The following is a 26,429-nucleotide window of genomic DNA, read 5'->3' as shown; positions in this document are numbered from 1 at the left end:
CCACGTTTCTCTGCAGGGAACAAGAGGCCTTTGTGCAGGAGACTCTTATGTGGGGGAAATGATGGTGCACGAGCGTCGAGTGTAGGGTAATGGGGATGACGGACCCGGTGTGTGGAGTCCCTCTTTCTCCACGACAGGTTTACGGCCCGGAGTCGAGGCGGGACGTGTAGAATTGTCCGCCCCGGTGTGTGGAGCCCCTCTTTCTCCACGACAGGTTTACGGCCCGGAGTCGAGATGGGATGTGTAGAATTGTCCGCCCAACCTCACCTCATACTGGCGGGATTGCAGCTTCTGGGAAACTATATATTCTCTAGATTCGTACAATAATGTGATTTAAACTCGCTTCAGAGACAAATACGCTTTGCCATTTCGGATGCTGTGTGCTGAGTATGTATATAATTCTTAACATCAAAGAAAATTTCCTTTATTTAAATTCATCGATTAAATTTTACTATCGCATCTGTCAGGCTGAAAATCTAGTCTAACGCACTAAAGACAATTCAGAGACAACCACTGATTATTTACGATTTCAGACGCGAATTTCAGTAAGAGACTCGTAGGTACACTCCCAAGCCATAATTTGCACTCACCCCCTACCTCTACCTTTATTTCTACCTGTACCTTTGGCTGGAGGAAGGTGGTAGGCAGGGTCTTACACCGAACGAAAACCAGTTCAGTGAAGACAGTATTTCGAGTCTTTGCTAGGTCATACGGGCATCAATGTCATCAAGAACTGCTTCTCATATAGTCTAGTGAAGCTTCGAACTGCCACCCTTTATAAGTCAGTGGTATGGGTAGAAGCTGAGCAAAAACCATGACCCAAGGATGAATGTATACTTCAGTTCGTTATCACATCCATGCATACTGAAATCATATGCACCCGTTACTGATAAAATTTTGGTTTTGTTTCATCTCACCTTCAAGAACATAGACGTGATAGGGACCTTTTTTTTTTTTTTTTTTCGAATTTCGGCTGGCGTCCTTAAACTGGAGAATATGTAACAGGAACCAAAATTTAATCCGATTTTAGTTATGCTTCTGTTTCTCAACTTCAAGAGCCTGGTTGACTGAAAGACGGTACAAGAGGGGAAGAATGGTTGGGGGGAACAATGGAGTAAATCTGGGTAAAGGAGGAGGTCTGTGAGAGAAGAGAAGGATAAAGTGAGATGTGAACGAAGCTTCGAAATGGATGATGACGGTCGTGCTGGATGAGAGGACACAACAGAGTCCTTCCCCCAACACCAGCACTCCGGCCTCCAGTGTCGGTAGGCGGGTTGGGTTTCTGTGCCTCCTTCTCCTATTGCCCTCCTCCTGCCCACCATCTGCCGGGGAATTCGCCTTGGGTTCCCTTTGCATGTCAGTACACCACCACCACCCTCCGCTACTCACCTTCACCCTGTCACCCTTGCTTTAGTACCGCCCTATTCACTCGTGTGGAAACAGCGCGTCTCGAATTACAATTACGTATAATAAAGCACTTCGAGGGCTTTGGTGGTGTGTGGATGACTGTGTAAATCATCTAATCTTTATTTTGTCACTCTTACTTTATTACCATCCTCTTTACTCGTATGGAAACAACTCGTCTTTAATTATATATTGCCTAGGAGACTATACACACTAAGGCCAAAATCCGAAATATTCTGACACAAACAGACCCGTATTCTTGCCAGCCTGAGAGAGAGAGAGAGAGAGAGAGAGAGAGAGAAGAAACTAGACGTGCAGAGAGGCAGAAACGAGGAATAGTGCGAGTGAGGAGAGCCGCCGGGTACTGAGTTGGAGAAAGGATGTGAAGAGGTGTGAGGAAGCGACTGGTTAAAGGGAGATGAGAAAGAGCTGTGGAAAGAGATGCTGGGAGAGAGACAAGCTGGGTGAGGGGAAGAATGGGTGTGGGGGGGGGGAGAATGAGGGGGAAACGTGGTAAAAGAGGAGGTGTGTGGGGAAGAATGGGTGGTAGGGAGAATGGGGGAGAAACTGGGTATAGGAGGGGGTGAGAGTGAGGGGAAGAATGGCTGGGGGAAATGAGAGGAAAATTAGGCAAAAGAACTAAGTGGGGGGAAAAGGGTGGGGAAGAATGAGGGGAACACTGGATAAAGGGGGAGGTGAGTGAGGGGAAAGACATACAGTGAGACGTGGATGAAGCCTCGAAACGGATGATGAAGCTCTAGTTGGGTGAGACAGAACAGAGTATGTGGGTGAGGGAAGAAGTGAGTGAGAGAAGAGAGCCGAGTGAGGGGAGAAGTGGGTGAGGGGAGAGCACAGAGTGGGGGAGGGGAAGTGGGTGAGAGAAGAGAACAGAGTGAGGGGGAGTAAGGGGACAAGTGGGAGAGGAGAGTAAGATGTAAGGTGAGAGATGAGTGAGGGAGAGAGGTGGGTGACAGGAGAAATAATTAAAAGAGTCGAGAAGAATGAGTAAAGTCTAGCAGAATGAAGGGTTGAGCAGAATGAAGGGCAGAGCAGAATGAAGGGCAGAGCAGAATGAAGGGCAGAGCAGAATGAAGGGTAGAACAGAATGAAGAGTCAAGCAGAATGAAGAGTCAAGCAGAATGAAGAGTCAAGCAGAATGAAGGGTCGAGCAGAATGAAGGGTCGAGCAGAATGAAGGGTCGAGCACAATGAAGGGTCAAGAAGAATGAAGCGTAGAATAAAAGTTGGGATGGGTGAAAACTCGAGCTGGATGCGGGGTGAAGCTGGATGAAGAGGGAGAAAGAGGGAATCAAGTGAAGAGTGCCAGAACAAATGGAAAGAAGTGCTTGAGAGAAGGAGGATGTGAAAGACAAGAGGCACAATAGGAAGGGCGAGGCGAGAGAGGTGTGAGTCGAGGACCTCTGAGTGAGCTGAAGAGGGGGTAACGATGAGGAGGAGGGGAGAGGAAGAGAGGGAGGCGTGGGAGGAGAGAGGGGGGGAGGAAGAATGAGAGGAAGGGAGAAGGGTGAGTGGTAGAGTGAAAGGGAGAGAGAGGAGTGTGAAACTTACGTGAGTAGGAAAGTGAGAAGATGAAACGAAGAATGAGAGGAAAAAAGATGAGTGGGAGTGGAAAGACGGTGAAAGAAAATGCATGAGAGAGAGAGAGAGAGAGAGAGAGAGAGAAGGAAGACACCTAACCCCTTCCCTCGTACACCACCAAATACATCCCTACTCCCATTACAAGTCGCCACCACACTAGCAGACGGTGACAGAGGGGGTGGTGTTAAAAGGGCGAGGGAGGAGGTGGTGTTAGAGAAGTACGGTGACAGAGGGAGTGGTGTTAGAGATATATGGTGACAGTGTGGTGTTAGAGAGGCGACAGAGAGGGCGTTAGAGAAATACTGTGATAAGAAGAGGGGGTGGTGATAAGTACGAGAAAAATGTGTTAAGAATGGTGATACAGAGAGTGGTTTTGAGAACTAGGGGAGAAAAAGTAGTGTTGGAAAAGTGAGGTGACAGAGAGCGTGGTGTTAAAGAAGTGGGGTGAGGAAGGGACGTATTCACTCATCTTCCTTTCCCCTACACATTCACTCCCCTCTCCCTCCCCTACACATTCACTCCCCTCTCCCTCCCCTACACATTCACTCCCCTCTCCCTTCCCAACACATTCACTCCCCTCTCCCTCCCCTACACATTCACTCCCCTCTCCCTCCCCTACACATGCACTCCCCTCTCCCTCCCCTACACATTCACTCCCCTCTCCCTCCCCTACACATTCACTCCCCTCTCCCTCCCCTACACATACACTCCCCTCCCCCTTCGCTACACATTCACTCCCCTCTCCCTCCCCTACACATTCACTCCTCTCTTCCTCCCCTACACATTCACTCTCCTCTCCCTCCCCTAATTCACTCCCTTCTCCTTCCCCTACACATTCACTCCCCTTCTCCCTCCCCTCCCACGAGCCAAGCAAAGGGGAGTCACCTGAAGAAACCACAACAGAGGCATCCCAGACACCAAGCTCATAAGAAAAGCAAACAGGGTGTCGTCGATGCAAGGAACCGTGTGAAAATGAGGGAGGGTGATTTGTACCTTGCAGATGAATAGAGAGATAAAACAGAGATATAAAACACAGATGCAGGAAGGCAGTTAAGAGATAAAAGCGACCTAAAACAGAAATGGAGGAAAGCAGTTAGTGACGGAAGATATAATTGAGACAGAAAACACAGACGCAGGAAGGCAGTTAGATTAAATGTAAATGGACAGTGTGTCGATAAAGCAGGTATAAAACAGAGATGAAGAAAGGAAGTTAATGGCGAGAAATAAAACAGATTTAGGACGGCAGTTAGAGGCGAGATAAAACAGAGATATAAAACAGAGATGCAGGAAGGCAGTTAAAGGCAATGTAAATGGAGATAGAGTGTCGAGGCGGCAAGGGGCTCCACTCTGCAGCTTGACTTGAGTTGTCACCTGGGCAAAAACACGAGTTCCATAAATATTCGTGGCACGTCACACCCAAACAATAAATACCCGACGGAACCCCACCCACCCCAACCAACCCCTCCATTTCCTTAACACACTACAAGATATGCCGGACAACACCTATCCACCCATATCTAAGGCCTCTGATAGCAGGACAGAACTGATAAGGGCAAGTTAGATTTCTTACTGTGTTTCGTGAATGGGGTCTACTTAGTGAGGTCTCTGGGTGTGAGTGTCTCTGGTTCATTTGGGGACTGGCAAACAAAGAGCCTCTGTTCCCTTGCACGGAGCGTCCACAGATGCGGGCGCGATAGGCAACGATGAATGTGATATTGTGCACTGTTGATTCACTGAGTAATTGCGACACGTGCACTCCCCTCCTCCTCCCCCTCACTCACCAACTACCAGCTGTTTTGTCGACACCGTTCCGCTTAAGTTCCACATCAGGGGGCGTATTCACACAGTGTCTTAACCAAATCGATAAATACATTCCTCCATTTCTCCTCACCGCTTCACTAGGATGACACATTTTGCTCATGATATGTGTTATTTTTGCAACACAAAGACAGTTTCATTCAGCTTAGGGGAGACTTCTCAGACTTGAGGGATTAGATATAGACTTAACTACACCTCTTCATTAACAAAGGGCTGTATAAGCTGAGTAAAATCGTCTGGTAGTAGCATGAATAAAATCAAATGTAAGACATGGAACTGAGATGTTATCAGAGGGTATTTTCACTTTAAAAAAGTACAGTCTGTTAAGTGTCTGGTAACCGTATAAGTGAGAATAAAATGTAAAAAAGAAACTGTAAACCCAAGCTCAAGAATACACAAGACACTGTAAACCCAAGCTCAAAAGTACACAAGACACTGTAAACCCAAGCTCAAGAATACATATGAAACTGTAAACCTATGCTCAATACACAAGACACTGTAAACCCAAGCTCAAGAATACATATGAAACTGTAAACCTATGCTCAATACACAAGACACTGTAAACCCAAGCTCAAGAATACACAAGACACTGTAAACCCAAGCTCAAGAATACACAAGACACTGTAAACCCAAGCTCAAGAATACACAAGACACTGTAAACCCAAGCTCAAGAATACACAAGACACTGTAAACCCAAGCTCAGGAAGGTCTGTGAATACGGCGCTCAGGAAATATAAGACATTAGTTAACGCTGCCACTGACTGTGACGCCTGGGTCTCTACTTAGGGGCCATATCTCACGCCGTTCCTTCCGATGGTGGCTGATAAGAGGTGCTGAGAGGAGGTGCTGAGAGAAAGTTGATTAACCGGAGAAGCGGCTCTGGGTACCTTATGTCCCCCCGACCAGACGTAAAGCACCACGACAATAATACAGGGAAATTTGAAGTAGGAGAAGAAGGCACTGTGAGGGGAGGAAACCAAGAGGGGAATTCCAAGGGGGCAGCTTTGCAATGGTGTCGTGGATGGAGGGGTAATTGACGGTCGAGAAGCTCCCTAACATCTTTTCCTAGGAGATTTATTTTGCTTATTACACCTTGCCGTCCTCTTCTGTGTTACTTAAATCATTCGAACATTACCTTACTCAACATAAATGACGTACAAAATGACATTAGCCTGCCGTATCCAAAAATAAATCGGTAAGGAAGAGGGGTTGGGGGATTAACCGCCGGGAATGCAAGTCCTGGAGTGAAATAAAAAGAAAACTGAGTGGGAAACTGATCAACACGACGACTGTAGAAATAGGTCTATGTAGGAGAGGGTGTGGTTCGATTATTAGATGAATTTCAAGTAGACAGAGTGGAAATCTAGAGGGGAATTGAGTGGGAAGTTGAGTGGGAAATCTGAGTGGGTAGATACGTCACACTACTGAAACACTCAGCTGATTTATTTACTTATTTATTTATTCATTATTTTTTATTTTGGCCACCCAGCATCCAAGCACCTCCCCTCCGCCCTCCCTTTACGATCACCAGTAGGAAAACACACTCAGTATTAAAGTATGTCGTCTGATTCATTCGTCTTCACCCTGTACAAGGAACCCACTTACACCCGGAAAATATATTACTGAGGGCTGAGGCACGATTTAGCACGATTTAATTCTACTAAAGAGGAGGAGAATTTGCATCTGGTGCTATCTCTGCACGATTATATTCAGCTTAATGTTATCAAAGGGAAAGCTGTCACATATATTGGGATCTCTAAATGTTTAAGTGGTGAAAAAGAAATGGCTCTCTCTGTCTAAGCTATGAGGTGTTTTATCGTTTGGGTGGCAGAGGTTTGGAATGGAGGGTCTGACTGCCTCTAACTCGCAACCACCACTTAATAAAACAATTTTCCTTTTCGCGTGGCACAGCTCGGAAATGGAGAAGCTGACTATTTCCAAATCATGACCACCATCACGAATTAAGATTGGTTTTGGACACATACTCCTTCAGTTACACGGTTCAGACATGGAAGGCCTGATAATACTTAAATCAAAACTACCTCTATGGAAGAATACTAATGTTATCTTTTGATATTTTGCGCGAAAAACTCATAAATATAAAGCCTGACTTCATTTTATTACGTGCGTTATTTATGCAGAGGATGGGGATATTACAATGACCTAAGTAACTCAGATGAGGACGGCAAGGTGTAATAAGTAAAATAAATCGCTCAGGAAGAGGTGTTAGGGAGCTTCCTCAACCGACGAGAATACGGACCTTGGGTGTGGATGTGCGTGCCTTCGATTCGTCTAATTAATCTCTTTACTACGATGGTTTGTTTATCTTCGCTACCTTAAGAAGATTTTGTGCATCTTAGGAATCACATCTGGCAGTGAAGGAGTTAATGAAGGCGAGAGAGAGAGAGAGAGAGAGAGAGAGAGAGAGAGAGAGAGAGAGAGAGAGAGAGAGAGAGAGAGAGAGAGAGAGAGTGAGAGTTACAACCTCCTCACTTACCTATGACCCTAAAATACATGTCTCACAGTTCACTAATTTTGGGTGTTCAGCTGGGGACGTCTGGGTGTGGATAGTCGGTACCTCCACTACGTCTTATTAACGTCATCTCGGGAGTCGTACAGGGTCGTAACCAGTAGCTTGCGAGGTCGTATTTTGCTGTCGCCTCTCTCCGTTAGAAAGGCTTGTATAATCACACCCCAGGAACTGGTTTGCCTCTGTTTACATTTTCAAAGCCTCGACGTCTGAGTTAATAGTAGGATTTCTAGGTTAACTCTGCCGATGGTTGGTGGGAAAGTTGAGGATAATTACAGAGCTTTACGTATCGCCCCTTAAGCTGTTGCAAATCACTCTATCTGGCAACAAAAACAGGTCACCCACTGCTATATATAATTCTTGTCAGCCACTTCGATATCTCACTCTTGTCACCCACTTCTATATCTAGTTCTAGTCACCCACTTCTACATCTCGCTCTTTTCAGCCACTTCGATATCTCACTCTTGTCACCCACTTCGATTATCTCACTCCTGTCAGCCACTTCTGTATCTCACTCTTGTCAGCCACAGAATCAGGTGCTCAAGGAAGAGCGACTGGCCACCCTCGCCCTAAACACAGGGAATGAATAGCCTAGTCCCGTACTCTTACACACCATAAGAAGTAACAGAAAACTGGATGATGGCTGAATGGAATGTTAACTCTAGACCCCTTCACTGAACCTGTAAATTAAGTGATGTAGTCAACGCTGTGTCAGTCCATCCATCCATCATCAAATCCAATATTGCCTATCAGGAGCGTAGGGGGCAGGGGCTAGGCTACTTGGTCCTGACATTTAAGATGAGTGTGACCAGTTCCCCATCCTTTAGCGGCATTACGAGTGCCATAAGCCCCACTTGGAAGCAGATCCTTATGGGCTACGTTCGGTTGCAGCGCCTCAACTCACTAGACAACCATGCGACTACATTAAGTGGAAAACAAAATCGTCCATCACAAGCCAAGCATATCAAATAAACTGCCACAAACCACGAACCTTTAACCATGCAGTCTTTGAAGCTCGCCAGTTAATATAGAAATAGAGGCTCGTTTATTAGCAATCATTTTTTTTTTTTTTATGCAAGGAAAAGGAACCAAAGGCTAGAATATGCAGACAGATGCTACTAGTCTCGAATATGAGGTTAAAATCTTCCTGTTTCTGAGTTTACGTGTTTGGTACAAGGACTCTATTTTATTTGTTATTGCTACGGTATTGCTGGATTTTTTGTTCACTCAAAGTAGCTTATTATTTATTTTATTATTATTATTATTATTATTATTATTATTATTATTTTTATTATTATTATTATTATTATTATTATTATCATTCTTCTCAACTATTATAATTAATACTAACAGTAATGACCATAATAAAAATAATTAGAATAAGAATAACAATAAAAACAACAACAACAATAATAATAATAATAATAATAATAATAACAACAGTAGTAATAATAATAATAATAATAATAATAATAATAATAATTATAATAATAATAATAATATGCTAATGGTGTTGGATGTAGGTGTGATGGAGTGGTAGTGATGTTGGGGTGGGCGTAAATGGGACTAAATGGGCAGTAGGGGGCACTAAGGGGAACTAATGGAGTCTAAGGGGCATTTATAAGAGTGAAGAGTAGTGGCGCAAAGGCTGCACGTCTTGGCAATCTGGACAATTCCGCCATTTTGGTTCACGACGGGGTAAGAGAGCTGAACAATTCCGCCATTTTGGTTCACAAGTCCCATAAACTACACAATCCGCCATTTTGGTTCACGACAAGTCCTGTAAACTGGGCAATTCCGCCATTTTGGTTCACGACTGGGTAGGGGAAGCTGGACAATTCCGCCATTTTGGTTCGACTGGGGTATGAGAATCTAGACATCTCGGGCACTTTGGTTCACAACTTCTTCGTGACAAGCATAATATTCTCGCGTATATTTTATTGTTATAACTCAACATTCAAGGTGGAGGGATGGCAATTTGAGGCCCAGTTGAAGTGAAGGGAGTATAGTGCTGGCAGGGTCTTGGGATGGCAATTTAAGGTCAAGTTGTGATGAAGGGAGTATAGTGTTGGCAGGGTCTTGGGATGGCAACTTGAGGCCAAGGTGAAGTGAAGGGAGTATAGTGTTGGCAGGGAATTACTCGGCTAGTGACCAATACGCATTCCAGATGGTTTAATACGCGTTCCAGACGGTTTAATACGCGTTCCAGATGGTTAAATACGAGTTCCAAATGGTTTAATATGCATTCCAGATGGTTTAATACGCGTTCCAGATGGTTTAATATGCAATCCAGATGGTTTATTACGGAGTTACAGATGGTTAAATACGCGTTCCAGATGGTTTAATACGCGTTCCAGATGGTTTAATACGCGTTCCAGATGGTTTAATACGCGTTCCAGATGGTTTATTACGCGTTCCAGATGGTTTAAGAATCTCTATGAATAGCAATGAGTGGGACATTTAACAGGCACGTGTAGTAAACCGCTGCACTATCCTGGCCTCTACATCATATTCCTCTACGACTGATATTTCACTCTTTATGAATAGCAATGAGTGAGGCGTTTAAGAGGTGAATATCTCCAGCCCTTCACGCCGAGAACGTCCTTACCTTATTTTACTTTAATCTTACAACGATCAGGTATATTGCTCAACACAGAATACTTTTTTTTTTTTTTTAATGCATGGAAGAAGGAACCAAAGGCCAGGAGCCCGCAAACCGTTCCTTCCAAGAAAAAAACAAAAACAATACAAAAGAGAAGCGAAAGAGTAAACCAGTTAATACGATTATTCATTTTATTTTATGTTTTGATAGTGAGGGATGCCTTCACGTGGTGGCACTGATATGCCCGCACGGCTCCTCTACCCGGTTATACAAACACACCTCCACTCCCTTCTTACCCCGAAGAGAAGGATGGTGGACTGATGGTCAAGAGGAATATCAGCCAGCAGTCCACCGGGTTTAGATTACAGATGAACCTTGGGCTACAGCTACAACAACACATATTTTCCTCAGCCTTTACCATTTCAAGAACTGGTCATGCTAGATCCAGTATTCTTTAATTCATTCATTACTTGGGTCCTCTCCAGAAGCTAAAAACAATAAAACCGGCTAGGGAGTAGAAAAAAGCGATGAAAAAAGCCAGGAGAAGAAAATAGAGAAAATGTAACCCCCTTCTGCCTGCATACGTCACTGTTACTTCCTTTTTATCACGCAATTTCATCCATGCATCTTAGCGCACGACTAGTATATATAAAGATACATGAAAGCCATATCTAACAGGACCAATTCAAAAAGCCTCATATAAGTCACATAAAATCGTCTGAGGTGGCAAAAACATGAAAAGGGAGACTAGGGTGGAGAGCATCAACGCACATCTAAATATTCCCCTCACTTAGCCTTTTATTTCTGTGTGATGGAGCTTGGGAGATTTACGGCGCCCCTTGAAGCGATCTTATCAGCGCCACTAACAGACTTAATCTGTGTCTAGTGCTAATTCCAGTCGCACTTTTCTTGGCAGGGGAACAAGGGCTGCGTTCACGGTGGTTCGGGAATGCTCACAAACACAGCCGAGCCCGAGTGCCTTGTAAATACATTCAAATCTAGCGGAATGATAATTGGCACAGGCAGTTAGGCAAGTGAGACAGGGAGAGGGAGGAAAGAAGAGAGGAAAGAGGGAGGGAGGGTGCAAGGGGAGAGGGAGGAAAGAAGAGAAGGAAGAGGGGGAGAGGACGGAGGGGAAGGGGATAGGGATGGAGGGAGGAACATGAGAGTGAGTGAAGAAAGGGCAAGAAGCAGAATGAAGGGAGGGATGAACAGGGGAAGACGGGACCGACAAGAGGGAGAGGCAGAATGAGGAAGATGGAGCATGAGAGAGAGAGAGAGAGAGAGAGAGAGAGAGAGAGAGAGAGAGAGAGAGAGAGAGAAGCTATAAGAGAGTGGCACAGCGAGAGAAATGGAGAAACGAGAGCAGCGAGAGGAAGAAAAAAAAAGAGAGGCAAAGGAGGAAACAAAGGAACTTACGATGCAGATTCGCCAGCATGCCTTGCCACCCAATAAATAGCTCTCTCTCTCTCTCTCTCTCTCTCGTTTGGTTTACTCTTCCTTATACCAGACAACTATATTCAGCTTCGGGGAGACCTCTCGTAGTGAAAGGAGTATAGATGAGGTAGAGGTCCCTAGGCTGTGAAGACGGTGGGTGTCGTGGGCTGGGATGGGGTTGGGGTGTGGGGGGTGTATGTGTGCTTAGTGCTTTTATCCTTGCTACTGATGTCACTTTATTTAGCACAAGGGATCTCTCGTAGTAAAGAAAATAACTGATGCAATAATACCCAAGATGTGAGGTGCAATTTCGTCCGCATGGGATCAAGAAAGGTGTCTGTGTATTGCGTGCTGGTCAGGTCCTTTGCGCAGTCATGTCATCAAGTCCCTCAGTATGACTATATCTTTATTCATCATATATTCATTTATTTATTTATTTGTCTTAGTGGAAACCTCCCTTGCTGATGTGATTTAGAGACTTGGTAGGAGCTGATAATTTTCGGTTACAGCCTTGCTAATTAGGTATGAGGTCAAGGTAGGTTAGAAATATTGTCTAAGTTAGGCTAGGTCCAGGTAATTTGTGGGCTGGGGGTGACAAGGACTGCGTATGGGTTGAGGTGGATTAATGTGGAATGGGTGTGGGTAGAGGTGGGGTTGTGTGAGTTGATGTGCAGTGGGTGTGGGTACAGGTGGGGTTGTGTGAGTTGATGTTGGGTGGGTGTGGGTAAAGGTGCGGTTGTATGAGTTGATGTGGAGTGGGTGTGGGTACAGGTGGGGTTGTATGAGTTGATGTGGAGTGGGTGTGGGTACAAGTGGGGTTGTGTGAGTTGATGTGGAGTGGTGTGACCAATCTGTGAGCTACTGCAGTGAGTGTGAGCTGCTGGTAACCAGGTGCAACTGGGTGTAATGTGAGTACTAGTGTCAACAAGTGGGTGTGAACTGGTGTGAGTAACTGGGTGTGAGTTCGCGTGAAATGGTGTAGGCTGGTGTGAAATGGTGTAGACTGGGTATAGAATCGGCGTAGGCTGGGCGTATGATGGCGTAAATTGGTGATACCAGGGGCTGTCTGGTTGTGTGAACTGGGTGGGATGGAATAAGGAGGGTGTGGCTTGCTTGTGTGATGTGGACAGAGGTATGTGGGGTGGTTGAAACTGAGATGTGTAGGGGGAAGTAGACTGAAGTGCTGACTGGAAGGGTGGGTTGCTAGTGTCTCGTGTAGAAGGGGGTGTGATGGCGGCGTGAACTGGGTGTGAGTTAATGGGTGTTTTGGTAATGACTGGTGGGTGGGTTAGTACTGCTGTTGAAGGATGGGGAGGGGTGCATTGTGGGGTGAGGTGGGGTGGAGTGGGTTGCTGTGTTGTTGAGTGAGGTGGTGCAGAATGGGTGTGAATGCTGAAGGGGGGGGGGGTGATGTGGTGTGTGAGGCGTGTCGGCCAGAGTAATATGGGACATAGGGAGATTTGGGGTGGGTAAGGTGGTGTGTGGGGTGATGCAGGGTGGGGTGGTGTAGGATGGGGTTAGAAGGTGTGTGGGGTGGTGTAAGGTGGGTTGAAATGCGTTGTGGGGTGTAGCAGGGCGGGTTGACATGTGACGAGGGGTGGTATGACATGATGTAGTAGGGGAGGTAGGACAGTCACACCAACAATTACGCGAATATAGATCACCTTTAACACTGCAGCTGACATGGGTGACGTTCACAAGTTGAATGGTCATTAACTCAAATACGGAGCGGCTGTCACCATGTCGTTTGCTTGTTGTCCCACGTATATATATGTGTGGCTCTTGGCACCAGCAACGCGCTACTTGTCACCAACTGATGACACCTTGATTTATACTATTATTCTGCACGACAAGAGTGGATTTTAATTGTCTCCGCTCCTACAGGGAAAAAGCTTTGTTTATGCAGTAAACCCGTTCTGAAAGATACTGTAAATGTAAACACCATATTTTTCCTTTACATTCGACAAATTTTACTAGTGGTGGTATTTCTACAAAATATTTGAAGCAGTTTGCTGTGAAAGTACAGTATCGGCAACGTCAGCCCCTGCACACATACATCCATACATCTCCTCCTCACACTCACCATCCATCATCATCATCATCATCATCATCATCAAGACTTTTTTTCCCCCATCTTTGGATGGGATGTATATTTGAATTATATACTTATGAACGACTTACACTTTTAAATTTAAATCCATACAACATTAAAAATTAAAACAGGTTAAAAGTCCAGCATCTTCCTCAAAAAAAAAAAAAAAAAAAAAAAAGTTTGGGGTAATAAGGTATTCATGAACGTTTCCTACTTGTCACAGGAAAAAAATCTCATTCAGAGCGACACAGAAGGACCATTGTTAAAAGACATTATAAAGCAGGTTCGCACGCCAACACCTGCCCCAGCACACCTTTGAAGATAACACGGCCGAGATGATCTGTGAAATCAAACGCGGATGGAGAAAAACGTGGCCTGTGAAGTGTTGTGTCTTGAGCGTCATGTGTGGCCTGTCGACAGCTTGTGGGGGATTTGAGATAAGTCGGGACGTATTCTTGTCAGCTTAGGAGGTGTTTTCATCTGAGGGAACTGGTCCACTCTCACCACTTGAATTCTACGTCTCTCACAACTTGAATTCTACGTCTCTCACAACCTGAATTCCACGTCACTCACAACTTGAATTCCAAGTCTCTCAAACTTGAATTCCACGTCTCTCATACCTTGAATTCCATGTCTCTCCCAATTTGAATTCCACGTCTCTCAAACTTGAATTCCACGTCTCTCACAGCCTGAATTCCACGTCTCTCACAGTTTGATTTCCACGTCTCTCACACCTTGAATTCCACGTCTCTCAAACTTGAATTCCATGTCTCTCACAGCTTGAATTCACGTCTTTCACAATTTGAATTCTAATACTTGTTTGCGTAAAATTCGATGGGCCGAAAGTAAGAAGCAAAAATGAGTCTCCTCGGTTAACAGTCAAACCACACCTACAATCTGACTACACTAAGTCATGGTGGCATAAAATTCGAGGTGCCGAAGAAATGAAGTAGGAATAAGTCTCCTTGGTTACTAGTCAAAATTTCCTTCCACTCTACATCTGGCCCTGAACTGATGTAAATGGGGTTACGGATCTCCATTAGACGAAAACAAAGCGACTACTACACGTCTTCTTTGGCGATTACCTTGCATATCACACCAAATTACTTTCTCGAACGATATTTACCGCTGTGTACTTTCTATCAACAAACTAATTAACATCAGTATGAGAGGCCTTGAGCTGTATTCTCGTGTGGTTACGAGGCTGTGTGATACTCCTTCCTTGGTGACTGATTTTGCGCACTGCACCTGATTGCTTTTGAATGCATATGTACGAGACAAGTGTTGCGTGTCTGCGTTGGGTGTGGGCTGCGTCGCCAGTGTGTGGGATCAGAGAGAGGTTGGGCCATTTCTCCTTAATTTCGTAGCTTCCTTGCACCTGTCCCTTAGGCTGTTTATGTTCTTGAATGTTCGTTTACCTTTCCTGGCTATCTGTTTTCCTGTGTGTTTACTTATATCTTAGCAATTACTTAGCCTGATTTATGGCTCTTCCATATCGACTCCTATTACAAAAACACAGAGTACACGAGACTTAATGTGCAATATGAAAAAGGGAATCTGGTAAGGTACAGGTGCAAGGGACACTCCTACGATAAAGGGAATATTGTCCTTTGTTTTTTACTGATATAAGGTGGAATTGGATCTTGGCTGTGTGTATAGTGTATTGATTTCATAGTGTTGTGTTTAAAGGAAAGAATTATATCATCTTAATACTGTAAGTGGGTATAATTCTGCCTCTACGTACTGAAACAAGTTTAAATGAAAAAATTATATAAACTGACTAACACTGTGAGGGGGTACTAATCTGTCTTGTACGTACTGTATCATAAATTTGCGAAAACTGTGAGGGGGTATTAAATTGTATGTCCTGTATCATAAATTTGAGATATGGTAACTGAAAGGTAGTGACAGTGGAGTATGGTGCAGATCCCCACACTAACACTATTCAAATGTCACCATAAATGCCAACACTGGGCTGTGAAAACTGATGGTGAACGAGGCGTGAAGAGGAGCAGGAGGAAGGGAAGGGAAGGGAAGGGAAGGGAAGGGAAAAGATGGTAAAAGAAGAGAAAAGGAAGAGAAGGGAAGGGAAGGGAAGTGAAGGGAAGGGAAGAGAAGGGAAGGGAAGGGAAGGGAAGGGAAGGGAAGGGAAGGGAAGAGAAGGGAAGGGAAAGGAAGGGAAGGGAAAAGGAAGGGAAGGGACTGATACAAGTGAATACTCAACTCCAAACTCAAATGTCACTCTAAATACCAATACAGAGCTGCTGAAAATAATCATAAAAGTGGCGCGAAGTGATGGAGAGAGGGAGGGGATGGGAGGGGAAGGGAACGGAAAGGGAGGGGAGGGGACGGGAAGGGAAGGAAAGGGAAGGGAAGGGAAGGGAAGGGAAGGGAAGGGAAGGGAAGGGATGGACAGGGTTGGGTCGGCCCCCTCAGCACGGCCAGACAATAAGAGACGCCCCGACACAGGGCTTTGTCATTGTCCCCTCACATGCAAATCCCCACTGTTTGTAACTGTCATGAAGAGGATTATTGAGAGCTGCACCCGGTGTGTGTCTGTGTGTATGTGCAGGTCCCTGGCTCCGCTCCGGCTGCAAATGGCCTCCCTGCACCACAAAGAGCGACACCAGTGGCAATTTGGACTTACTGCTTTATGCAGAAACCTCTCCAGTACAAACACATTCCAGATCTTTTAAAATGGAACACCATGACAAAGACCTAAGTTTACCAATTTTACTTCAATTTCATACAGAAATTAAGTGGCAGGATTTTTCAGTGCCGATACATAACAACATACGTCCCGTAAGCTACCGTAGAGCCTTCACAGGTATACCTTACTGATGCATAATACTCTACTTATGACCGTGTATATGGTGATCAATTATTTACCCTACAATACGAGGCTTTCCCTAAACAGTCTGACACCAGCTTATAAAAAAGACAATCTAGTGAAGCGACTCAAGGTGATTATAAGGGGAAACGTAATGTGAGATGGTTGAATGCTGCAGATGTGGCGAAAATAAAAGAGCCAAAGGGTGTTCTGTTCATTATTGTTACTCCTGTTATTCATTACTTTGCGCGCCTTCAGATCGTCACTTTTTTTTTTTCAGAACTTCTTTCAACTACACAAAAAATAATAGCATCAATCATCAACATCTTTCACATAAACAGGTCATTCTTCTCAACAAAACACTCTCCTCACTTTTCCTCCGCCCTTCTCTTCCCCTCACCCAGTCAACTGTGTATTCCCTCTTCCCTGACACTACACCTTAACCTTCCTTCTTTCCACCTCTTCCCAGCTGTTCCTTCCTCATTCTTCTCTTTCCCTGTCTCTTTCTTCAGCGTATTCCCTTTTATCTTCTGTTCTTTTTAGCCTACCTTCTCTCTCCCTCTCTTATCTCCTTTCCTTTTTCATTCTCCTTCCACTGTTCTTTCTTCAGCGTGTTTCCCTTGCATCATCTCTCCCTCCTTACCTTCCTCTCCCCCTCTTCATCCCTGTTCCTTCCTCTACTCTTCTCTTTCCCTGTCTCTTTCCTTCGAGTACTCCCCTTTCATCAATTTTCATTCTCAACCTTCCTTCCTCTCCTTCATCTCTCTCTTCTTTCCTCTGTTTCATCTCTTTCCCTCTCTCTTTCCTTTGTGTATTCCCTTTTTCTCTCTCTTTCTCAACCTTTCTTCCTCATTCTTCTCTTTCTCTCTTTCTTTAGCGCATTCCCCTTGTATCTTACCTCCTTCTCAATCTTCTCTTATCTCATCAGCCTGCCTTCCTTTGTTCTTCTCTTTCCCTCTTACTATCTTTTGTGTAAACCTCTTTCATCTTCTCTCCTTCTAGACCTTCCTTCCTCTCTCTCCCATCCTCTGTTCTCCTCCTTCCCTCTCTCTTTCTTTAATGTCTCTCTCAACCTTCCTCTCGTCTGTTCCATATTCACCTCCCGGCTCTCATTCTCTAACACCTCTCTTTTTTTTCTTTTTTTTCTTCTTCCCCTCATAGCCTTCCCCCTCACTGAGATGCTCTCCTTACGTCATTTCCTTTACCTCTCTTTTCTCACTCCCTCCACCCTCGTCCTCTTCTCTAACCTCTTCATTTCCTTCCTTACATGCCTTCTTACACTATTTCTCTGCTTCTTAATTCCCCCCTCCCCTTGCCCTCCTTTTGTTAGTTGGATTCTTCCTTCCCACTCCCACACCTCATCCGATCCCTTCCATCTTCCACACTATCCTTTCCCCTTCACCACATTTTCCTATTTCACCTTTTCTCCCTCATCCATTCCCCACACTTCTCTCTCTCTCTCTCTCTCTCTCTCTCTCTCTCTCTCTCTCTCTCTCTCTCTCGTTTCACACCCCATCTCTTTCCCCCCCTCTCCCTCTCTTCTCCCTCTCCCTAATACCTTTCGTCTCCCTCCCCTCCCGTCTCCCCCCCGTGCAGGTGGGGGTGTCAACGCCTGTGTTAACGCTACCGGCGACACTTCTTGTCTTTGTGGGGGGGGGGAGGGGGGAACCCCTTGTTTTGCCAGGCTTTTCTCTCACTCGAGGCACCTTAATGACGAGGCGTTGTTTACTTTTCATAACTCACACGCATGCACGACACCCCTCCCTCCCCTCCCCTCCCCACATGATCCAACCCCTTTCCTACATTCTCCCTCTCTCTCGTCCCCCTCCCCTTCCCCTCTCATTCACTCTTCCCTTCCCTCCATACCGTATCCCAGCTCTCTCTCTCTCTCTCTCTCTCTCTCTCTCTCTCTCTCTCTCTCTCTCTCTCTCTCTCTCCACCACTCCGTCACACAGTCTTCCCCCCTTTTTTTTTTTCTCCTCCTTCTCCCTTCTCTCCCACGTCTCCCTCACCCCTTCCTCTTCCCCTCCACTCATTTGCTATCCTGTTCTTAAATTTTTATACGTGTCTGTAATTACTAAAAACCGCATCACTTCTTGAGAAACTCGGTATCTGTGCGATTGATATGTGGTTCCTTCACTCCCTCCTCCTCCTCCTCCTCCTCCTCCTCTTTCTCCTCCTCCTCCTCTTCCTCCTTATAGTTCTCCCCCTCCTCCTTCCTTGTACTCGTCCCACCTCCTACTGACTCCCCATCCCGTCTACTCCCTCTCCTTTTAACTACCCTTCCCATCTACTTCATCTCCCTCTCCCCTTTCCATCTACTCCTCGTTCCCTCCCCCATCCCCTTCCTCCTCCTCCTCTCCCCCTCTCCCTCCCATTTACTCCCCATTCCATCTATTCCCCTTCCACTTAACTACCCTTCCCATCTTCTCCATCTCCCCCTCCGCTTCCACACAACTCGTTCCTTTCCCCCTCCCCTTCCAAATACTCTCCCTTTTCTGACTCTTCCCTCTGCCCTCCCTCTCCTCCCTCTCCGTTCTCCCTCCCTCTTCTCTCTCCTTTTTCTCTCCCCTCTCCCCTTGACCTCTGCCCTCCCTCTCCTCCCTCCCCATTCTCCTTCCCTCTTCTCTCCCCTCTCACCTCCTCCCCTCTCCCCAGCAAGCCAGTGACACAGGCACGGATATCTATCATAGTTTGTAAAGTTGTTTTTGCGAGGCAGGCGCTGGTGAGGATAAATATGAGGAAGAAAGAACAGCAGCGGAAGCAAAGTATTTCAACGAGTATGTTCTAGCAAGATGTTGGTGAATGAATGAATGAATGAATGAATTTATGAAGGAATGAACACGTATAGGTTCTACGGACACACACACACACACACACACACACACACACACACACACACACACAAAGTAAAAAACAGACACGTTCGATTAAAAAACAAGGAATATGTAAAGGGAAACCACGGCTAAAATTGCTTTACGATCAATTTTCTATCATAATTATTATAACTTACGATCAATTTTCTATCGTAATTATTATAACTTACGATCAATTTTCTATCGTAATTATATATATTGTAACTTACGATCAATTTTCAATCGTAATTATATATATTGTAACTTACGATCAATTTTCTATCGTAATTATATATATTGTAACTTACGATCAATTTTCAATCGTAATTATATATATTGTAACTTACGATCAATTTTCTATCGTAATTATATATATTGTAACTTACGATCAATTTTCAATCGTAATTATATATATTGTAACTTACGATCAATTTTCTATCGTAATTATATATATTGTAACTTACGATCAATTTTCAATCGTACCTAAGATATGTTTTTTGCAGGATGGACTAGGTATATAAGAGGAATAAGAACTTTACTTTCTTCGCCGTGCCAATAGAACCAGCTTTTAATTTAGGTAAAGAATTATTTTTTTCCCACCTTATTCTACGACTCTGAAGACGCTGAGTTGATTTTAATAAGAAAGATATATCATATGATTGTAGCAAAAATTTTCGTCATTTAAGACTATTACAATTACATTAGGAAATAAATATCTTGGCATACGACGAGCACGGCGACCTGAATTAGGAGAGAGAGAGAGAGAGAGAGAGAGAGAGAGAGAGAGAGAGAGAGAGAGAGAGAGAGAGAGAGAGAGAGAGAGTAAAAAAAAAAAAACGTGGGCTCTATCTACGTCTGAGGTGTCGGAAATGTCAAGTCGAGCTAAGGTGTTTTGTTGCTCTTGAGGGTATTTCGGTCAGTGTGTGTGTGTGTGTGTGTGTGTGTGTGTGTGTGTGTGTGTGTGTGTGTGTGTGTGTGTGTGTGTGTGTGTGTGTGTGTGTGTGTCTGTGTGTGTGTGTAATAAATGAGTGGTTGAGTGAGTGAATTCTGCGCTATATGTGTGTGTGTGTGTGTGTGTGTGTGTAATGAATGAGTGGTTGAGTGAGTGAATTCAACACTATACTTTTTTCTTCCTACCCTTCCATATATACAACTTTTCAGAACACTAACAGATTCTACAGAGTACACACAGCATACCTCAAGCCTTTGTACATGGTCTCTACTCGTATTTGTGTGAAACATGTATTCGTCTACGGGAGAATCATGTAATCCTCGCTGATTTGCATTTTTACAACTTCCTCTCCACTATTTAAGCTTTCTAAATCCCAACAACGTTCCATCAGCACAACTGTTCCTTTATTTTAACTTGGCCTAGATTTTCGTCCCTTTTGCGGTTTTCTTCACGTAGTTCAGTGGCTCAAAAAGGCATACTAAGGCTCTACTTCCTTTCCATATCACTTTTTGACTAGCATCATTTTTAGTGCTAATCCATTGCTACAGCCCAGCATCCACATCACTTCTCTCTGACTAGCATAATTTTCCAGTGCTCATCTGTTCCTACAACCCAGCACTCGAAATACAGTAGAAAGCTGGCAATTTTTAGGCAGGTTAAAGTGAATTACAGCGAAAAGAGTATATATAGATGGCGATATCTGGCCAAGTGAAAATGAAATGATTATACAGAGTTGGTGATTTTAGGCCAAATTAAACAGAAAAGAGCATATCAACCCCCCACGCCTGGTGTGTGTGTACCTCCCAGGGCATGTCACTGGGGTCATGTTACTCCGGGCGTGGCTGGTGAGGGAGGTGTTTTACGGGGCGACTTCCTGGAGGAGGCAAAACATAGGAAGGGTGGGGCATGCAGGAAGTGGGTGTCGTTGGGGTGCTGGGAAATGTTGGGGTGTAGGGTTATGATTGTGGTGGTGTTGAGTCATGGCTTAGGGAATGCTAAGAATGTTCAAGAGTGTGGAGGTATGGGGAATGTTGGTGTGTCGACGTGTGAAGAAGGTTGGGGTGTTGATTTGTGGGGAAGGTTGGGGTGTTGATTTGTGGGGAATGTTGGGACGTTGAAGTGTGGGGAATGTTGGGGTACTGGGATATGAGGAAGATTGGGGTACTGAGATGTGGAGCATGCTGAATGGGGAAAGCGCTTGGGAATGCTAGGGTGTGGGGATGTAAGGTTATGGATGTGGATGTGGAATTGTGGTTCTTAGGAATACTGGAGTGTGTGACTGATGGTGTGGAGGTGTAGAAGATTAAGGTGTGTGGAAATGAATGGCGAGTCATAGTCACGATCTGTTCATTCGAAACGCTGGTGATTCTGCGAAATGATAGCGGCAGTGTAGGGAAACTGAAGCTGTTTGGCGATGACGGTACGGAATAGATTTGGAAGCAGCTCGGTCTGTCTCATTTTGCGATAGCACTGAAGTATGGTGAGTGATAAAATTCGGCCCATTGTGGATGTTGGTTCATTACAAAAATATTAACAGTAGATATAAGCGTGTACACACCCGCGCTGATACTGCTCTAGGAAAAATCTAAGTGACTAAAAACAACAACACCCGACTCTATCCCAACTCAAATTCCGGCTGTTCAAAATATTATATGGGTTCGATGGGAAATCTTGTCAATTTTATATATCGAGTACATGTGACTCGAACTGGGCTGTATTTTTTACCATTTCCATTTCTGCTTTACTCCTCCTTTACCTTTGTCAATTCTGTTCGCAAAGACTATATTATATGCTACAATCTGCATTACTCTTCCTTTACCTTTGTCAATTCTGTTCGCAAAGACTATATTATTGACTATTTCCTTTTCTGCTTTGCTCTACCTTTGTCAATTCCGTTCGCAAATGGAGACAGAGAGAAAAAAAAACCCTCCTGACTCGAGACATTAGAGGCTGTGGTGATGGTGGGTGTCGACACAAAGGTTAATGAAGAATACCTGTTGGCGACGCATTCTTGCCTCAACATTAGCAGGGAGGAGAAAAACACAGGAACCGGTCCACGAAACACGCTTTGAAACTGGTGAATATAATTATGCCTTTACTATTTCGTTCTTACTATAGTCCTGTTACCTTCCCCTGACTAAAATCCTTAACCCTTTCTTTTTTTAACAGACCATAAGGGGTAGTCAGATTGGAGGATAAATATGACTAGTAACCAAGGAGATTCAGTCCCTCATAACTAAGGTTCATGCAGTTTCATCCAACCATGAGTTAGTTTTCTCGCATTAGGCCAATTTAGTCCGGCGAGAACAAATGGACTTATTATTTACTCCTTCGATACGATCACATCCTTCCTTCATTCCTTCAACCTCCAGACGATTTTATTCATCTTGGGAGGCGTCTACTGGGGACGACGCTACAGGAGACTTTCTAATCAATTCTGTTAAATCGCCTGGTGGTAGAGAGTAACTTCCCTTGTGTATATAATGGCGTCAGTATAATGCATAAAAAAAAAGATTCTCTCTCTCTCTCTCTCTCTCTCTCTCTCTCTCTCTCTCTCACACACACACACACACACACACACACACACACACACACACACACACACACACACACACACCACAACCTCCACACACACACACACACACACATCACAACCCCCTCCCCAACACACACACACACACACACACACACACACACACACACAAAGAAAGGCTGAACACATGCGGGAGAAATTACACGAAGCTAACCATTAAGAAAATCAAAGTGAAATCAATTGAGCGTTAAAAAAAAGTGCTAAATGTTAAGGACCACAATCGTGACCGAGAAGAGAGAGAGAGAGAGAGAGAGAGAGAGAGAGAGAGAGAGAGAGAGAGAGAGAGAGAGAGAGAAATATTCCGCATCGGCTCTTGCATTCTGACACGCCGAACGAAGAATTATGGAACGTGATCTGAGTTTGCGATGTGGAAATGACCATTGTTTAAATTACCGTGGTTTTCTGTTTTGCTTATGAGGAGTGACATGAAGGGAAATGGAGGTACGAGAGAAAGGTGAGGGCGGTGTGTCACCTCAACTCTCTCTCTCTCTCTGTTAATCTATATGTTTGTGTTTATGTTCACCTAGTCTATCTATTGTCTGTCTGTCTGTCTGTCTGTCTCTCTGTCTCTCTCTCTCTCTCTCTCTCTCTCTCTCTCTCTCTCTCTCTCTCTCTCTCAGGTTTAGGGGTTTATTTATGCACAATGGGGAGCAAGTGAGTGGAAATAGCAACCCAGGTGGTGGCAGGCAGTAGGGACGTCCGCCTCGCCTCGCCTCCAAAGCACATAACTCCTACAATTTGTCTATCAGTGACGTGTTGGGGAGGGGGAGAGGAGGAGGGAGACGGGAAGAGCGGGGAAGAGAGGGGAGAGACTGAAGAGGCAGAGGGAGAGAAAATGAAAGGGAAGATGGGAGAGGAAGAGAAGAGGCCGGGGATAAGGGAAGAGGGATTGAAGAAGGAGGGGAATGTAGGACTGGGAGTAATGAGAGAGAGGTAACTGGAGAGGATGAGGAGAGGGATGATAGGAGAAGGAGAGAAGGGGAGGGGAAAGGGGGGACAGGAGAGGGAAAGAGAAGTGAAAGGGGTAAGGGATGATCTGTGAGGGAGAGAAGTGGAGGGAGGAGGGGTGACAGGAGAGGGAGAGAAGGGAAGGGGGTAAGAAATGATAAGAGAGGGAGAGATGGTGAGAGGGGAAAGGGTGAGAGGAGGGAGAGGAGGGAGATGGAGTGGGAGAGAAGGGAGAGGAAGGGGAGAAGTCAGAGGGAGGGGGGAGAGAGAGATGGTAGAATGAGAGGGATGTGGGAGGGGTGAAGATAAAGGCAGCAGGGGGAAGCGGATGAAAACAGGAGGAGAGACGGTGAGTGGAGAGGACAGAAAAGAGGAATGAGAATATGTAGATTGTTCCATAAGATATACACTACAACCAACTACACAAAATACAGACACCACCCCATGGATCCAAGTAGGTGCTCTAATTTTGATGGTAATATCGGTAGCAATATTTCATATCCCTTAACAGTAATATCGGTAGGTATACTTCTTACCCTAGCGAAAAAGGCACAAGGAATATACAGTACAGAAGAATGGACTCTCACTCACCCTCTAGACCCTCCGGCAAAACACCAGGCATGAAAAGGGGACGTAGTGAAAGGGAGAAGGTATTGAGGTGTGTGAGGAAAGGGGAATGAGAAGAAGGGCGAGGGGAGGAGGCATTTTGGGGGGAACGAGGAACTAGAACTAAGGAAATGAGCGATAGGAGACGCCAAGAATAAGGATGGGGGAGAAGTGTCTTAGAGGATAAAGGGAAAATGCTATGAGGAGGAAAAAGGGTGAAGGAATGGGAGAGGGAAATTCTTGGATAGGGAGGAGAAGGGATGCTAAGAAGGAAGAACTGAAGATACTAAAGAAGGGGAAGGGCTGTTAAGAGAAGGGGAATGACGGGCAATGAATGGAAAAGGAGTAGATGCTGAGAAAGACGTAGAAGGTAACAGGAAATACCAGAATGAACGAGGAAAGGGGGTAGGGAAAGGGCAAAGGCTGAAAAGGGGAAAATGAGTGGGGAAAAGGGGCAAGAATGAGAAAGGTTGAAAGAAGGTAGGGGGGGAATACAGTGAAGCGAGGGAGTTAAGATGCAAATACGAAAGGGAAAACATACGGAAAGACCTTGAGGTGAGAAGTGATAATGAGGGGGAAAAGTAGATGAAAGGGGGCTGTAAGAAAGTAAGACGAGAAAGACGGGAACTTGGAAGGAAAGTACGGGAGACGGTAAAAGAAAGGGACGAGGGGAGAGAAAGAGCCGGGAGGATGATAAGAGGGGTTGAAAGAGGCGACAAGGTGAGGAAAGGGGAGATAAGGAGGGGGAGGGGGAGGAAACAGATTAGAGGGGTTGAAAGAGGGGAAAAGATGCTGAGGGAAAGAAAATATGGAGGAGAAGAAGAGCAGGAAATAAATGAGGGATTGAAAGAGGGAAGAAATGCTTAAAGGAGAGACGATAAAGAGAGAAAAGCAAATGGATGAAAAGAGAGGTTGAAACAGGGTAGACATGACCAGAGGAAAGAAGATAACGAGAGGGAAGGGGAGAGGAATGAGGGGAAAGATGATACGAAAGATGAGTGTGACGGAGGGACCGAAAAAGACTGAAAGGGGAGAGACAGTGAGAAGGGAAGATATAGAAAGTAGAAGGAGGGAGAATGAAAAGTAGGAAGATTGTGACAAGAACGAAAAGGTAATGACAGAAAAAGAGGGGGAGAGAGGAGAAATGGTGCTGAAGAAGAGAGATGGGGAGGGGTAGAGGGGAGGAAAGATAAGGGAGGTGCTGGTGATGGGGAGAGGTAGAGGGGAGGAAAGAAGAGGAGGGTTTTGGTAGTCGGAAGGAGAAGACGAGGAAGACTAAAAATGAGCAAAAGGTGAGGAGGTGTGGGGGTGAGGGAAAGAAAGAGTGATATGGTGCTGTGAAAGAGAAATGGGAATGAAAAAAGGAGAGGTAGAGGGGTAAAGGGGAGGGGTAGAGGGGTAAAGGGGAGGAAAGAAGGGGAAGGTGCTGGTGAGGGGAGAAGACGAGGAAGACTGAGACTGACATGAAGGTGTGCAGTCGGCTTTTAAGACCTTAGAGGCTAATTATCGTAAAAAGACTTCGACATATTAATGACTGACACAAATTAGACTTACAAACTAATTCTAAAATGATCAGGATAAAACGAAAATAAAAAAAAGTCTCCAGCTGGCTTTTAGAACTTTAGAACCTAATTATCTATAAAGACTTGGGTTCACTTGACGATAGATCAGAGGTAGATTAGAGTCTGAACCTTAAGTCTAAAATGCGCAATGGAGAGAGAGAGAGAGAGAGAGAGAGTGTAGGTGATAAGGGAAGCTGTTTGACGTAGGGCTATTTACACAAGGCCTTATATTCTCTGGCTTTGAAAAGAGTGCCAGAGATGATTAACTGCAGCGTGTGTGTGTGTGTGTGTGTGTGTGTGTGTATTTCACCCCACTGACTGCGGAGATGGAACTCATATTTACTTCTAGCCAACCTCAGACGATTTTATTCAGCTGAGAACTCCCCTCACCCCTCCGCGGAAATGGTGTCGAAATTACCTCCAAGAACAGTATACTCTTTCACAACAATGGTAGGACTTATGTAATTTATTCTGGCAAACTCCTGACGAATTAACTCACCTGACGTACACCTGCACAGCAAAAAGTTGAGAAAATAGCGGGCAGGATTTACAAATATAAGTTCTGGTACCGGTATCCTGGTTGCAAAAAATAAGATATAAAA

The 26,429-nt window shown here is 44.9% G+C and overlaps 1 protein-coding gene across 1 annotated transcript in view; it reads left to right on the top strand.

The window, feature by feature from the left end:
- Positions 1-26,429, top strand: part of LOC145413283 (uncharacterized) — a 238,345-nt gene that overhangs the window by 100,821 nt on the left and 111,095 nt on the right. Inside the window, exon 8 of the mRNA XM_080283015.1 lies at positions 15,765-15,773. Within this exon, the coding sequence (XP_080139141.1) occupies positions 15,765-15,773 (9 nt within the window). The remainder of the gene's footprint in view (positions 1-15,764; positions 15,774-26,429) is intronic.

This window comes from Coenobita brevimanus, chromosome 12 (genome assembly GCF_032717465.1).
Source record: "Coenobita brevimanus isolate Jiangsu-jjx chromosome 12, ASM3271746v2, whole genome shotgun sequence".
Lineage (NCBI taxonomy): Eukaryota > Metazoa > Arthropoda > Malacostraca > Decapoda > Coenobitidae > Coenobita > Coenobita brevimanus.
Note: the sequence above shows the minus strand (reverse complement) of the source record. Positions and strands in the feature narration are given on the sequence as shown.